This window comes from Peromyscus leucopus, chromosome 22 (genome assembly GCF_004664715.2).
Source record: "Peromyscus leucopus breed LL Stock chromosome 22, UCI_PerLeu_2.1, whole genome shotgun sequence".
Classification (NCBI taxonomy): Eukaryota; Metazoa; Chordata; class Mammalia; order Rodentia; family Cricetidae; genus Peromyscus; species Peromyscus leucopus.
In genome coordinates, this window is record NC_051081.1 from 10,901,832 (window position 1) to 10,916,352 (window position 14,521).

General features: G+C 40.1%; 1 protein-coding gene across 3 annotated transcripts in view; it reads right to left on the reverse strand.

Moving 5' to 3' along the window:
• Hnrnpm (heterogeneous nuclear ribonucleoprotein M) overlaps window positions 1-14,521 on the reverse strand; it is a 46,777-nt gene that overhangs the window by 18,214 nt on the left and 14,042 nt on the right. The window contains exons 3-11 of one of the 3 annotated variants that reach the window (XM_028859916.2): window positions 10,946-10,998; window positions 10,028-10,035; window positions 9,847-9,940; window positions 7,093-7,131; window positions 6,940-6,975; window positions 5,725-5,878; window positions 4,989-5,038; window positions 3,574-3,634; window positions 44-145 (exon numbers count right to left, since the gene is read on the reverse strand). In XM_028859916.2, the coding sequence (XP_028715749.2) occupies window positions 44-145; window positions 3,574-3,634; window positions 4,989-5,038; window positions 5,725-5,878; window positions 6,940-6,975; window positions 7,093-7,131; window positions 9,847-9,940; window positions 10,028-10,035; window positions 10,946-10,998 (597 nt within the window). Of the gene's footprint in view, window positions 1-43; window positions 146-3,573; window positions 3,635-4,988; window positions 5,039-5,724; window positions 5,879-6,939; window positions 7,132-9,846; window positions 9,941-10,027; window positions 10,036-10,945; window positions 10,999-14,521 lie in introns of all 3 variants that reach the window. The other 2 variants (XM_037197957.1, XM_028859918.2) reach the window with 2 other exon arrangements.

Below are 14,521 nucleotides of genomic sequence, written 5' to 3' on the forward strand. Positions count from 1 at the left end.
ATTTCCCCAATTATCCCCAGTGTAGGTACACTACAATTCTCACCTGCAGGCCCTAGGTTTCCCATTCCAATGCCTTTGTTCAGGTGGTTGGCATCAATAGGCTGTCCTCCAGGTCCTAAACCCATACCAATACCACCAAGTCCATCTGGAAGAAGCAGATAAAGAGTATGGATTCCCTTTCTCAAAACATGGTGACCCCCAGAGGCAAGACAACTGGTATGCTCTAGCTGCCATGCTTCATCCCTAGATCAAGCAAGTCCAGAGCCTAACTTGACTTAAACACCTATATACCTACACATGCTCTTTACGAAGGTACACCGTGGGGAACTGTTCCAGCTTTGATCTTTGAAACACTGTCCCTAGAGTGACAGCAGGTAACTGCCACACCTGCCTATGACCTGCCCCTGGGGCATGGCTGAGAAGGAGCCCCTTAGACTCGAGGTGCGTATATGTTTGGCCCTTCTGGATACCTCGTGGTCCTGGAAGCTGGATGGTACCTCATCTCTCATGGATCCTGTAACCAACTCCTATTGGCTGTAAGTTATCCCAGAAATAAACCTCTTGAGTACCAGATAAATTACGTGGAATCACCTCGTTAATTACAGTAATATCTGGCGTCTGTGTAAGGCAAATTTCTGTCCCCCTGGGGGGGGATCCAGAGCTTCACAAATGCGTGGCACTCTAGGAGACCAGCATACTCGCTGTGCCCCCGGGCAGCTCCAGACAGAGCAGCACTCTGCTATCTGCTACCGGCCACGTGTGTGTGATCCCTGGCTCACAGAATTAGACTGGAGTATGTAATATGTACTTAAAACAATAAGGGCAGCTAACAAGTCATTTCACATCCTGGCAAGATGGCTCAGTGGTAAAGGCTGACAACTTGAGTTCTACCTCTAGAACCTATGTGATGGAGAATGCTGGTACCTACAAGTTGTCCTCTGACCTACAAGCCTTCGTACATGCATACACATACAGGAAATAAATAAGTAAAATAATCATAGCTCCGCTATGTAGCTCTGGCTGGCCTCAAACTCACAAAGATCCACATGCCTCTGCTTTCTGAATATTGGGATTAGAGCTATGCACAATGCCTGACCCTACCCCCCACTCCATTTTTTATTCTTAAAAAAAAAAAAAATCTAAACTTTCTCCCTCACCCCCCTTTTTGTCCCCTTCTTTTAGATACAAGGTCTCATTATGCATTTCAAGGCTGGCCTCCAACTTGAGACCATCCTGCCTCTACCCCGAGTCCTGGTATTGCAGATTTGTGACACTACCTAAAGAATTATTAAATTCTAAAGCGTATCCTCACTGCTATGCTCCACAAACTCAAATAAGAACACAAGAATACAAGAACACAGGAATATCTGGAAATAACCACTAAAGCCTGGCACTAAAATCAAGGCAACAAACAACAAAAATCTACGACAAGCTCTAGGTACTTAATCTGGCTAACAACTAGGTTTTTTAATTGCATGGCAACAGCTCCAAGGAGTCACCAAGGCTTACTACTCTAAAGCACTCAAAGCTCTGAGGTCAACCCTTTCAACCATGTCAAGAGACCAAGAACCAGAATAATGGGATCCCTAGGGTCTAGTGCTCCTTTACCTCTAGAACAAGCATCAGTAAGAATCACAGCAAACATGGTAAGTGATTGCCTGCTTGCAGATGGATAGTAAGGAAATATGGTCTTTTCAACAGACAAGTCATCTCCTCTTCCTGATCCTTTTTGGTTGCTGAGTGATTTTAACTGCTAGCCATGCACCCAATCATTGAACATTACACCCAAAGTTCTAATCTATTTTTAAAGCCACAGGCCTTTTTTTTTTTTTTTTTTTTTGAGCTGAGGATCGAACCCAGGGCCTAGCAAGCGCTCTACCACTGAGCTAAATACCCAACCCGGCCACAGGCCTCTTTCAAGCTAGCAATCATCACAATTTCATTAACTTTTTCATCACTCCAAAAAACTTCACCCCTGGTAGCAGTCACTCCTCAGCAACCACTGAACTACTTGCTGCCTTTTAGATTCACCTGTTCTGGACAATGCCTAGTGCTGGAATCAAGGTTTATCTGTACTGTATCGTGTATGCATTTTCCTTCCTTCCTCCTTTTCCTTTTTTTTTTTAAAGATTTATTTATTTATTCTATACACAGTGTTCTTTCTGCCTGTATAACAGAAGAGGGCACCAAATCTCATTACAGATGGTTGTGAGCCACCATGTGGTTGCTGGGAATTGAACTCAGGACCTCTGGAAGAGCAGTCTGTGCTCTTAACCTCTGAGCCATCTCTCCAGCCCCTCCTTTTTCTTTTGACTAAGTACTATTACATCATTGAATCTGCCAGATTTTATGTATCCATAAGCTAATGGATCACTTGCAATACCCTCCCCTCCCCTTTTGAGACAAAATCTATCTGTGTATCCATGCTGGCTTCAGACTCTGAGTGCCAATAAAAGGTGTGTACCACCAAGCCTGGCTTGACTTTTTGAATACTGAGTACACTAAGTGTACACTTTGAATACACTAAGCATCTATATAATTTCATATAGTTTTCACCCTTGGGACGTACCTGAAAGGGGAACTGCTATACTATATAGCAAAATCCAGTGCAACTTAGCGTTCGTTACCTTTCTAATTTGTTTGCCCAACCACCCCAAGACATTTTCAGTGCCTAATTTTGCCCTCTACATCTGGGCAGCCTACTTTGCCACAGTATAATCCAAGAGCCCTTCCTATAAACAAACAAACGAATGAATGAAATTGTGTGAGTGAGACATAGTAGTAAGACAGTGTCTTAGCTACTTTCCTAATCCCGTGGTAAGACACCAGGACCAAGACAATCTCTAAAAGAAAGCATTTAATTTGGAGCCTCATGATTCCAGGAGGTTAGACTATGACTATCACAGCACAGAGATGGCAGCAGGAAGGCAGACATGGTGCCAGAGAAGTAGTTAAGAGCTCACATGTCTACGAGCAGAAAGCTAACTAGGAATGTTGTAGGCCTCTGAAACCTTAAAGGCTGCTCCAGTGACATACCATCTTCAAAAGGCCACGCCTCCTAATCCTTCTCATACAGTACCACTAACTAGGAACCAAACATTCAAATTTATGAGCCAACGAGGGTCATTCAGACCACCACAGACAGACAGCATGCATCCCTTGGTGTACAACCAGAAGTCAGAGGACAACTTGTAGGAATCAGTCCTCTTCTTCCACCATGTGGGTCCCAGGGATTGAACTCAAGTCATTATGCTTTGCATCAAATGCCTTTACCCTCTGAACGAGCACCAGTACTGAAAATTCAAGTTGTGAATTTCTCTACTCATTTCTTACCCTGAAAAATCTATAGAAAAGACTGGTCAAGACATGCATGGCAGTGCACACTATTAATCCCAGCACTTGGGAAGCAGAGGCAAATAGATCTCTGGCTAGCCAGGGCTACATAGTACAACCCTGTGTGGGGTGAGGGTGGGTGACAGGACAAACAAACTAATCAAGAGAACCCCCAGGCTAACCTTTCACAAGTGTAAATATAACTAATGGTTTCCTATTTAGTATAATTCAAATACTTACGGGGAAGTTGCTGTGGTCGTTCAGGAGGGAAAAAGTCTCCCTTTGGTAAGGCCCTCTCATCCTGGAGGGGAAAAAAAAAGGAAAAAAGATCTCAATATCTATTGCAGCACCAGCAAAAGATGGAAGCAATTACCTCAACAACCAGTTAGAAGCCAGGTGCTGTGCTGCACACCTGTAATCCTAGCACTTGAGAGGCTTAAGCAGAAGGATCAGGAATTTAAGGCCAGCTTTGGATACACAGCAAGTTCCTGGCCAGTCTGAGTTACATGAAATTGTTACAAAAACAAAACAAAAGACAATTAACAACAGAGAGTCAGATTTGGAGATGTAGCCCAGAAGTATAGCACCATGTATAAAGACCGTGTCACAAATCAGACAACCAGTTAAATATAAATAAACTATGACATAGAATAAGTATATCAAACATAAAGAGGTATATGGGAGCATCTTTTAATCTTCTGTGCCAACAGGAAGGATAAAAACACATCTGTAGGCTGGGTGGTGGTGGTGCAGGCCTTTAAGTGAGTTCAAGGCCAGCCTGGCCTACAGAGTGAGATCTAGGACAGGCACTAAAACTACACAGAGAAAAACCTGTCTCGATAAAAACAAAACAAAACAAAAAAACCAAAACAACAACAAATTTGTATTACTGGGTGGGTGGGGCAGGACCTAAGCAAGAAGTACCAGTGAGGCTCACACATGTATTTTTGAGGTCCATGAATACATTAGCTAGTCAAAGAATTAAACTGTTTGAAATAAAGATAATTTATAGCTCCTTTTATTTTATTCCTGAATTTGAATTCTAACCAGACTGCCCTCGACATCTTCCAGTACTGTTTCTATTATTATCTTTGGCAATGTTATAGCAGGGCTATTGTTTATTAAAACTGAACTTCAACAGACCTTTAAAAGCTATCTGGCTGGGCGGTGGTGGCGCACTCCTTTAATCCCAGCACATGGGAGGCAGAGTCAGGTGGATCTCTGTGATTTCGAGGCCAGCCTATTACCAAGTGAATTTCAGGAAAGGCGCAAAGCTACACAGAGAAACCCTGTCTCAAAAAACAACAACAACAACAAAAAAAAAAACTGTCTGAATCAAATACTTGTTCACTACAGATGTAATACTAACCAAACACTGTAGGTAACACTTTGAAAACTAGAGCTCTATGCAAAGGATTCTTTGTAACCGATTACTTGCTCAAGCAGGACAGTCTTTCTGAACATAGCAGTTAACAGTGAACCAGACAGAAATCTACAGACAAGACATGCATGAGCAAAGGTGCTCATCACTCTACAGTCTACTAAACAATGACATGTAGGTTTAGTTTAAGGGCTAGATGTATAGTTTTAGTAATTCTACATTTTTTGCTAACTTATTTGAACATATTATGAAGAAAGTGATCCTAGTAACTCACCATTTTGACATGCATTGGTCTATCAAACAGCAGCTGGCCATTAAACATAGCTGGTATTATAATTAAGGTTATTTCTAACAGCTGCAGACAAGATAAAATGATTAAAAAAGGGGATAACTCCACAGCTACCAGTCCTCTCTGTGAATTCATAAGCAATTTCAATTCTTTTGATCTATGAAGTTTTATCTGTGATCTTACACTACAAAATCCATCTGGGATGTAGATATAGCAGTTTTCAACAGGCCAAGAGTCCTACCATTTCAGAAGTATCATGTTTTCTGGGGTAAGGAAGCCAGGAATAGTCTCCTGAGTTTAATTCCTATAGTCATACTTTATTATTATTTTAAAAAGATGTAACCCCAGGGCAAGCTTAGTGCAAGGAGAGGGGGGCCTCTTCAAACCATGTCTACTCACAAGAGACAGAGGATCCATAGAGGATCTATAATAAAAAAATTAAAAGCCCCAGTTCTCCTAAGTGATCCATTTCCTAAACTCCTCTGAAAACAAAACATCAGAAAAGACCATTCATAGCATATGTCTGTGATGCAACCACACCCTCTATCCATCTGTGTTCCACTCCAGAAAAATTTCAGATTCTGTAGTAATTTATTCAGTCTAGTCACAGAGAAGATAGTTATTCCTACTTTATTATTATAATATACTTAGGACTATTAATGCCTAACAAACAGTGCTGTGTCCACTGTTTGCCATGAGCTTAACTCCCACAGAAGGATACATATAGCTTGCACAGCTTCAATGGATTGTTCAAAAGTCACAGTGCCTATTCCACGACTTTTCCCATCTTTATCTTCCAGAATGTCTGCTCGGACCACCACACCAGCCATACTAAATACTTCCTTCAGTTTCTTCCAGCCAACTTTATAATCCAGCTAGGTGAAAGAAGAGGGTAAAAACCTCAAGGTAAACCTCTTGGGGAAAAAAAGACATATTTTTACCATTTAACAAGACTTGCTTTGGCTGACTTCATAAGAAAATCAACTTTAGTAGAATTTTTCAAGCACAATTGCAGAGCCTGGCCTTAATTTTGCTATTTACTATCTCTCTTCTTAAATGAAACAGCTTAAGTCTCCTCACATTTACTGAATTAACATTCCCCACCCACCCTCACACTTTAAAAAAAAAAAAAAAAAAGTCAGCCAGGCGCACACTTTAAACCCCAGGACTCAGGAGGCAGAGGCAGGTGCCAGCCTGGTCTACAGGGTGAGTTCCAGAACAACTAGGGCTACACAAAGAAACCCTCTCTCTAAAAAACAGTAAAAAACAACATTCCCCCCCCCCAACCAAACCAAACAAACAAAAAAACCCAATTAATTAATTAAAAAGAACAAAAAGAAAGAAAAGGTCATCCTCCTTTTTAAGTCTTAGCAACATTCCTGAACCCATTTTGTTCTAAAAGTATTTGTCCTTGCAGAAGATAAAGATACCATCATTTACTCCAGACACATAAACTGTCTGTTTACTCTTGCCCTGTATCAAAACTATAGCAAATAAATCCCAATAAAGATGCAAACCCAGCTACTGCTCTTGTAAACATCTGAAAACCCCGGTAAAGTAGGACCAAGGTCAATTCTGAAGCCACAAATGCAGTCAGTTGGTCACAAGAGAACAAAGTCCAACCCAAAGGCCTACTTTAAAATAAAAAGAAGCTATCTTAAGCCTACTTAAAATTACTTGTACAACAGTGACAAGATCAGTCTAAGAAGTTGTCTATTTTTCTATTTTAATTTAAATTAAGCATGCATACTGTTTAAACATTATTTCCATCCCTCCCTGTTTTTCCTACTTTAAATTACTTGTACAACAGTGACAAGATCAGTCTAAAAAGTTGTCTATTTTTCTATTTTAATTTAAATTAAGCATGCATACTGTTTTCACATTATTTCCATCCCTCCCTGTTTTTCTATTTTAGAGAATGTTCCCATTTACTTACATTTGCTACAAATACTGTGCTTCCAAGTCTTCCAGCCTGTAATGCATGGATAATCTCATTTGGGATGTTAGGATTATTTAGGATACTGGGTGGGATATTAATCATTCCTGGGCCACCTGGTCCCATACCCATCCCACCAGTCGTAGCCATCACCTTTTGCATTGCTCTCCTGGCATGTTCACCATCAGGATCCTGAAAGAAGCACAAAGTGTTACAGCCAGAAGTGGGTTAGAGGTAGGCTTGCAGAGACTAGTGGAACTTCTGCCTTCACCACTGCAGAGGCTCTCTTCTGCTGGGGTGCAGCTCAGTGACAAGAGTATTTGCATAGTATTCACAATTGCAATCCCCAGCAACAATAATTTAAAACATAAAATTTTAAAAGGGCTCTCAGTAAACCATTCAGTGGTGGTGAAGGTCTGTAACTTCAATACTCAGGATTGCTAAAGCAGTTCAAGGCCTGCTTTGAGCTACAGATCCAACTCAAAGCCTGTCTAGGAAGCTAAGGAATCCTTGTCTCAAAATAGAAAACTTTAGGTGGGACTCTGTTACAGTCCAGTCTGATGCCCCTGGCAGTGTACTGAGTAAATCTGTCTTCTTAAAGTCGGAGGACACAACTTAGTAGTAGCAGAGCTTATCAAGCGGCACAGGATGTACCAGGCACTCCCATTTCCAATACTGAATTAAAAACAAAACAAGCAAACAAAAAAACCTACAGAGACCAATAGACTGTACAAAAGGCATTTCTCAAATTATTAATCGGATGAAATAAACCACATCAACCAGAAGAGTTCTAGGAAGAGCAACAGTTCAGAAACAAAGAACATAAAAATCAAAAGCTGAAAACAATCTTCAATTTAACTAAATAAAATGAAAAGGTAGGGGGAATGAAAGGATTGGCTGACCTGAGTTGAAAATTCCAGATTGAAACAAGACCTTCAGGCATAGTATGGGTGAGTCTTACTAACTAGTGTAATTTGTGTAAAACTCAATGGTTTTTCAAAAAGTTTGAAATCATAGGTCTGTAACCAAGTTACAATGGGGGAAAACAACAACAACAAAACCCTCAGGGATACGAGGTGCTGGCACTCAGGTATAGTCAATGCAGTGTACTGGCACCTGAACAAAATTATGGAAATCTGATGCTGGCATGATTATCTCATTTATTTATTTACATCTATGTGTCCTTTATAGGGGTATATGGCACATGTGTGTGGACATGCAAAGAGAGGCCAGAAGAGGCATAACTTGGAGCTGAAGTTACACAGGTGATTTTAAGTGTAATCCGCACTTGGGTTCTAGGAATCAAATGCAGACTGTCTCTAGAAAAGCAGCAAGTACTCCTAACCACTGAACCATCTTTCCAGAGTGACATAATTCTTGAACCCTGCCTCATCAATCTACCAGGAACACATAAGAAATGACTTACACCCCACCATGCTTTCCATTAAGTCCCAAATAAGTTGTCTTCCTTCCAAAAAAGAAAAGGTCAAGAAGGGTGGCACCTGCCTTTAATCTCAGCACAGGTAAGACAGATGATCCTGAGTTAAAGGCTAACCTGAGCTACACAACAAAGAAATGTTCTCAGACACCTAACACCACCCCTCCCCCAACACACACTCAATCAAGGAGGTAAATAATATTGGCAGTAGTATTAACAAAACAACATCTCCTATAAAAAAAGTTCTGGAGGTCAGGAACACAGTTCAGTGGCAGAATGCTTGCCTAGCATGCAAAAAACCCTGGATTCAATCTTTGACACCACAAAACCAACAAACAAAAGAAACTTGGTTTGGATTTGATAAAGATGAGTAATAAATACATTTTACAAAATTAAAAGGATAAGGAGATGGCTAGGGGGCAAAGTGAGCAAGCGTTAGTACCTGAGCTCAGATCCTCAGTCACCCGGATAAAAGCTGGGGTACTGGAGAATGTTTGTAATTGCAGTGTTGTTTTTTTTTTTAATTATTTATTTTATGTATATGCATCCTACCTACATGTACACCTTTATGCAAGAAGAGGGCATCAAATCCCACTAGAGATGGTTGTGAGTTACCATGTGGTTGCTGGGAATTGAACTCAGGACCTCTGGAAGAGCAGCCAGTGCTCTCAACTGCTGAGCCATCTCTCCAGTGTTTAAGGGAATGGGAAACAGGAAGATCTCTGGAGTCCACTGGCCTGCCAGTCTAGCTTCAACAGTGAGCCCCAAGTTCAGTAAAAATACCTATCTCAAAAACTAAGGTGCTGGGCGGTGGTGGCGCACGCCTTTAATCCCAGCACTCGGGAGGCAGAGCCAGGAGGATCTTTGTGAGTTCGAGGCCAGCCTGGGCTACCAAGTGAGATCCAGGAAAGGCGCAAAGCTACACAAAGAAACCCTGTCTCAGAAAAAAAAAAAAAAAAACTAAGGTGGAGAGTGATAGAGGAAGACACCCAACATTCACCACTAACATGAACACCTGTGCACACACAGGTATATACTACATACATAAAAATAAAGAGGCAGGCATACTGTGACACATCACTGCAATCACAGTACTTAGGAGGCTGAGACAGAAGGATCCCAAGTTTGAGACCAATCAAAGCTTTGTAGCAAGATTCTGTCTCAAAAAACAACACAACAACAAAACCAAAAACAAAGATGGGCCAAGAATAGCATTCAGACTGGTGGATATAAAGACTCTCTTCACTACAGGGCCTGTCTTAAAAGAACAAAGAACCAAATAAACGAAAACATCAGGTTGGTCTACTCAATACATTTTAGTCAAGGACCATTCTTATCTTCACCAAACAATTATACCTTACTTTTGAGCTGGGAATGTAATTCAGTGGCAGACTGTTTTCTTAGTATGTATAAGGCCCTGGGTTCCATCACCAACACCAAGGAGAGGAGGGAAAAAAAAAAGAGCTCACTTCTTTGACTTTCAGTGGTCTTCCACTCAGACTATGCTTGTTTAAAACTTCAGCAGCTTTTTTCATGCTCTCTTCCATCTTGAATTCAACAACACTATAAAAGAGTCAAAAGCAAATAAATAAAACCATCCTACAACTTGGAAAATTCAAATGCCAGTAAGTATAAATAGGTAACACTTACGCGCATCCCTTTGAAAGAGGCCACAGACCAGTCAGAAGAGCAAGGGGGGAAAAGAAAACAAAAACAAAACAGTAAATATAAATGACAGTTATGAACAAATTCAAGATATGATTTATGTAACAAAGGTCAGGATTTTAAAAATTAATCCTTCTAAGGGGAAGCTGACAGAAGTGCATGACCTAGCCTTCCTTGTAAAAAGCTAGAGGCTCCTTAATCTCCTTTTCCTACACATTACCAGCACTACACTAAAGCTGCTAACTTATAATGAGCAGACCTAAATCAGTTTCTCCAAGAAATCACACAAACTTTTGATCTGCTTCCCTCTGTACTCAATCAATCCTTACCATACTCCTACTAAATCCAACCTTTCCATAAACTAAGTTCGTCCTTTTGCTTATTCTAAGCCATTCTATTGCACGACAGAAAGTAGTTTATATTCTCATTAAACTAGGCCAATTTTGAACGTTCAGGTTTGTAATGTGTGGTTTACAATTTACTGGCACAAAGGCTACTTTTCAGAATCTTTGGTTCACACAACTTTCAAATCAGCAAACAACCAAGAATAACATTTTCTAAACAAGAACACACTTTTACTTTAATTATACCACCACTAAAATTCCATGCATAATTCACACACAGCCAATTCCTGTTAAACAAAGAGACAATGCTGCTAATGGTCCCCAGTTATCCAAATTGGGCATCCAAACAGAATACCAGAAAGCTCTTTGGCCAGCCATTTGGAAAAGCGGGACTCCTGTGTGCAAGCCCCCTCCCACCCTACTAGAATGTTGGCAAAATCAAACATGGCTACAATAACATGAGCACTCACTGCCTTCCTGATTTCATTCGAGTCCACGCCACCATACAGTTACATTTTCATGTAGTAAATCCACAGAAGAAATTCTCTCAGACACTTACCCTTGACTTTCCTTCAGCGTCCATTAAGAGCTCCACGTATGTTACCTCACCAACTACAAATCAGTTTCCAGACGACACATAAACCAAGGGAGAAAAGCCAAGAAAACAATGGGAATTTAGAACAATCATCAGCAACCCTGTATGGAGCCTCTGCCTTATAAGAAAGCCCAGAAACACTCCATATTCTCCAAACCACCAAACTAGGCATTACAGGTGTGCAGTAAAATAGGTGAAAAGTCATTAACAATATGTCCTTGATTTTCCTCCCACCACAAACACGCTACTTCCACAGATTTCCATTACCAATTTCCCTATCTGTAATGCTCACTCATGACTAGAGGCAATCCAAATCTAAGGGAAAGAATTCTGCAAGACTTACTTTCAGGGGAAGGAAGAAGAGCTTTACAGATATACTCTTACTGGTGAAGTCAGATAAACAGCACATACATCACAATGCCAATGAACTGACCTCACATGCCACAAATACAAGAATGTGCCTATACATAAACCAAAAGGAATATAGACACAACCTCAGGGCCAGCTTTGTGTGTGCAAACTGTGTAACAAAGCCTGTGCTTGTTTAGGTTTTAAGCACTATACTGAAATTTCTAATATTTTAACAAGAGCACTGGCCTTTTTTTTTTTTTTTTTTTTTTGTACTGAGCCTCACAAATTCTATAGCTGAATTCTGCACACAGTCCGAGGCACCAGTTTGGAGAAAGAATATTGACTATACAATTGTTAAGTCTGAATAGCATCAGGCCATATTCTTACCATTTCCTAAAAAGCCCATAAGAGGGTACAAATTCAAGTTTGGGGCACAGTTTGCAACAAGATAGTTAAACACAGTACAATGATTCTAAGCTACATGCAAAGGGAAAAATAGCAATGATTTCCAAAATTTCTGCAGATTTCCCCAAGGTTTGGATTGCCAATTCATGACCACCGTAACCAGATGTTAAATCCATCTAGACAACCACCAAAATGGCTGCTGAACTTGAAGATGGCTCAAAGCATTAACTTCTAGAAAACAACCTCTAAATCACATTTCCAAAGTTTAAAAAAGGGCATAATGGGGATTTCTTAGGAATCAATCACTCTTTGCTTAGAAGGATGATTATGATATTAAAGTCTTCAATTCACTTAAGTTTAGCAGTGCAAGGGTTAAAAATAACCCATTAAAGGCCTTGACAGGGCCTCCCTACTTAAACTCCTTTGTTCAAAGGAGTAAGAATTAGGATTTTTAAAATCAATACAGAAAGTAAAGATTCAAATGGAAAACAAAAATTATTTCACAAACACAATGAACATCTTAAGGATGTATTAATGGAGTTGCACAGTGGTTGAAGGCCAAGTGTTCAAAGTTTATAGCCTCACCCTCCTTGTCTTTCCTGAAATGTTACAGAACTGGTACTTTGCACAAAACAAGGAGAATCAGTGCAAAGAAAGAAAAATGAAATGGGAGGGACCATTATAGTTGATTCTGAGTACATATTTTGTGCAGGCAAATAACAACAAAAACTGATCACAGCCAAGGAACAGTTGTACGTGTTGGCTTTATGTTACCCTTACAAAAGTTAAAGCAGTTCAAAAACTCCATGACCACTTCTGAAGCCATGTTAAAAGCCATTTATTTCAACAGCAGCAGCCATTCAAGGACCAACAGCTCTCTTATCTCCACTGATGAAAATGCCTAGTGTCAAGCCAGTGAAGAAATCCCAAATTTGTCTCCTACCAGCTGTGACTACTGCCAATAACCTTAAATAAAAGAATCACAAAATCAACCTCAAGACAACTTTTAAGTTTGTCAGAATCCAAGGACTGTTGCACTTGAAATTTCTAGCTTGTAGCCAAAAGACACTTTAATCAAAACGATGTTACTGCAACCTAGAAAACAACAAAGTCCAAAACAAACTTTTTCCACAGTCATAACCATTTTAACAAAATACCAAGTTAAGAAAATTATAGCTTTTTCCATTTGACATTCTAGTGATGACACACACCCAACTTCAATCCTGTGCACTAACATTTGATTAAAAATGGTCTCCCTCTTAGAAATGTTTTCTCTGTGGGTCAGAAATAAGTATTTCTAAACTAGGGCAATATCAGCAATAACTATGCTTTTCACAAGTTTGTAATATTCCAATCTTGATACCACAAGAGAATTCATGTGGTTACTCCTGTTTGTAATTCTCAATTCTCTAGAGGAAGGTAATCATGAAGGCTTTAAAAAGACAATAGCCTCCTCTGTTCTAGTATGTCAAGGATTTGTTTTATGTAGTCAGTACAGTTTATCCACAGAATCCCAAGAGTAGATTGCTAAGACAAATCTACTGCAGATTTAAATGTCAAAGTATCTAAATAAAAAAGACTGAAAAAGAACTAAGAGAATATAGAAACCAAAGCTTTACTGAAGAAAATACATGTATGTATGGCTTGTATGCTAGGAATTGAACCTAGGACCTTTCATCTTTCTTGGAATCTTATGTATTTGTGTACACATGCACACACTAGTGAGAGTTGGGGCATATGTGTTCCATGGCACCTTTATGGTGGTCAGAGGACAACCTTAGGAGTGTCAGTCCTTGCCTCCCACCTTGATTAGAGTCTCATTTTCACCACTGCATATACTTGCTTGTGAACTTCTATAAGGATTCTGCCATCTCTTTGTAGGATTACTGTACTTTAGTTGTGAGGATTCAAGCTTGCTGTACAAGTCTTTACACTTGTACAGAAAACACTTTTACCTACAAAGCCAGTCCTTATTTTTTGTTTTTTGAGATGGTCTCATGCAGCCCAGGCTTGCCTATAAATTCTCAATCCTCTGCCTTCACCTCCCAAATGCTGGGATTACAGGGGTGTGTCACCATACTTGAATTCTTTTTTCTGTTTTTTTTGAAGGGGACATGTGTATGAAAGAAAGCAGGACACACTGTTGAGCATGCTTTCTATGTATCATAGTGGTCAATATTCAGTCAATCTAAGGGAAAAATCGCACAGATTAAAGGCACATTTCATAAAGACAACTTCAGTTGGGAGCATATCTTTAGCCCTTGGAGGGAGGTGGATCTCAAGGCCAGTCTGGTCAAACATAGCAAAAGCCCAATCTCAAAGGGAAGGAAAAAAAAGGCCGGACGTGGTGGTACATGCCTTTAACCCCAGCACTTGGGATGCAGAGGAAGGTGGATCTCTGTGATTTCGAGGCCAGTGTGATCTACAGAGTGAGTTCCAGGATAGGCTCCAAAGCTACAACAGAGAAACCCTGTCTCAAAAAACCAATAAAAAAAAGACACCTTCAAATATGCAAAGCCACCCTACACAACAATAAACTGACTCAGCCAAATACATAGTGATAAAAGCACAAACTTTCTACTGCCTACAGCAATGACTAGAAAGCTGGGGATGAACAACACTACTTAAACATGAGTGCTTTTGCATAACAGGTCTTGCAAAGAAACAGCTCAATTTCCAACAGGAAAATATGAAGAATACTGGGCAGGAACTTAACTGAAATTGAAAGCAACTTTACCTCACCAAACCACAATGCAAATTATTGCAGAGAACCAAGAGAGGCTT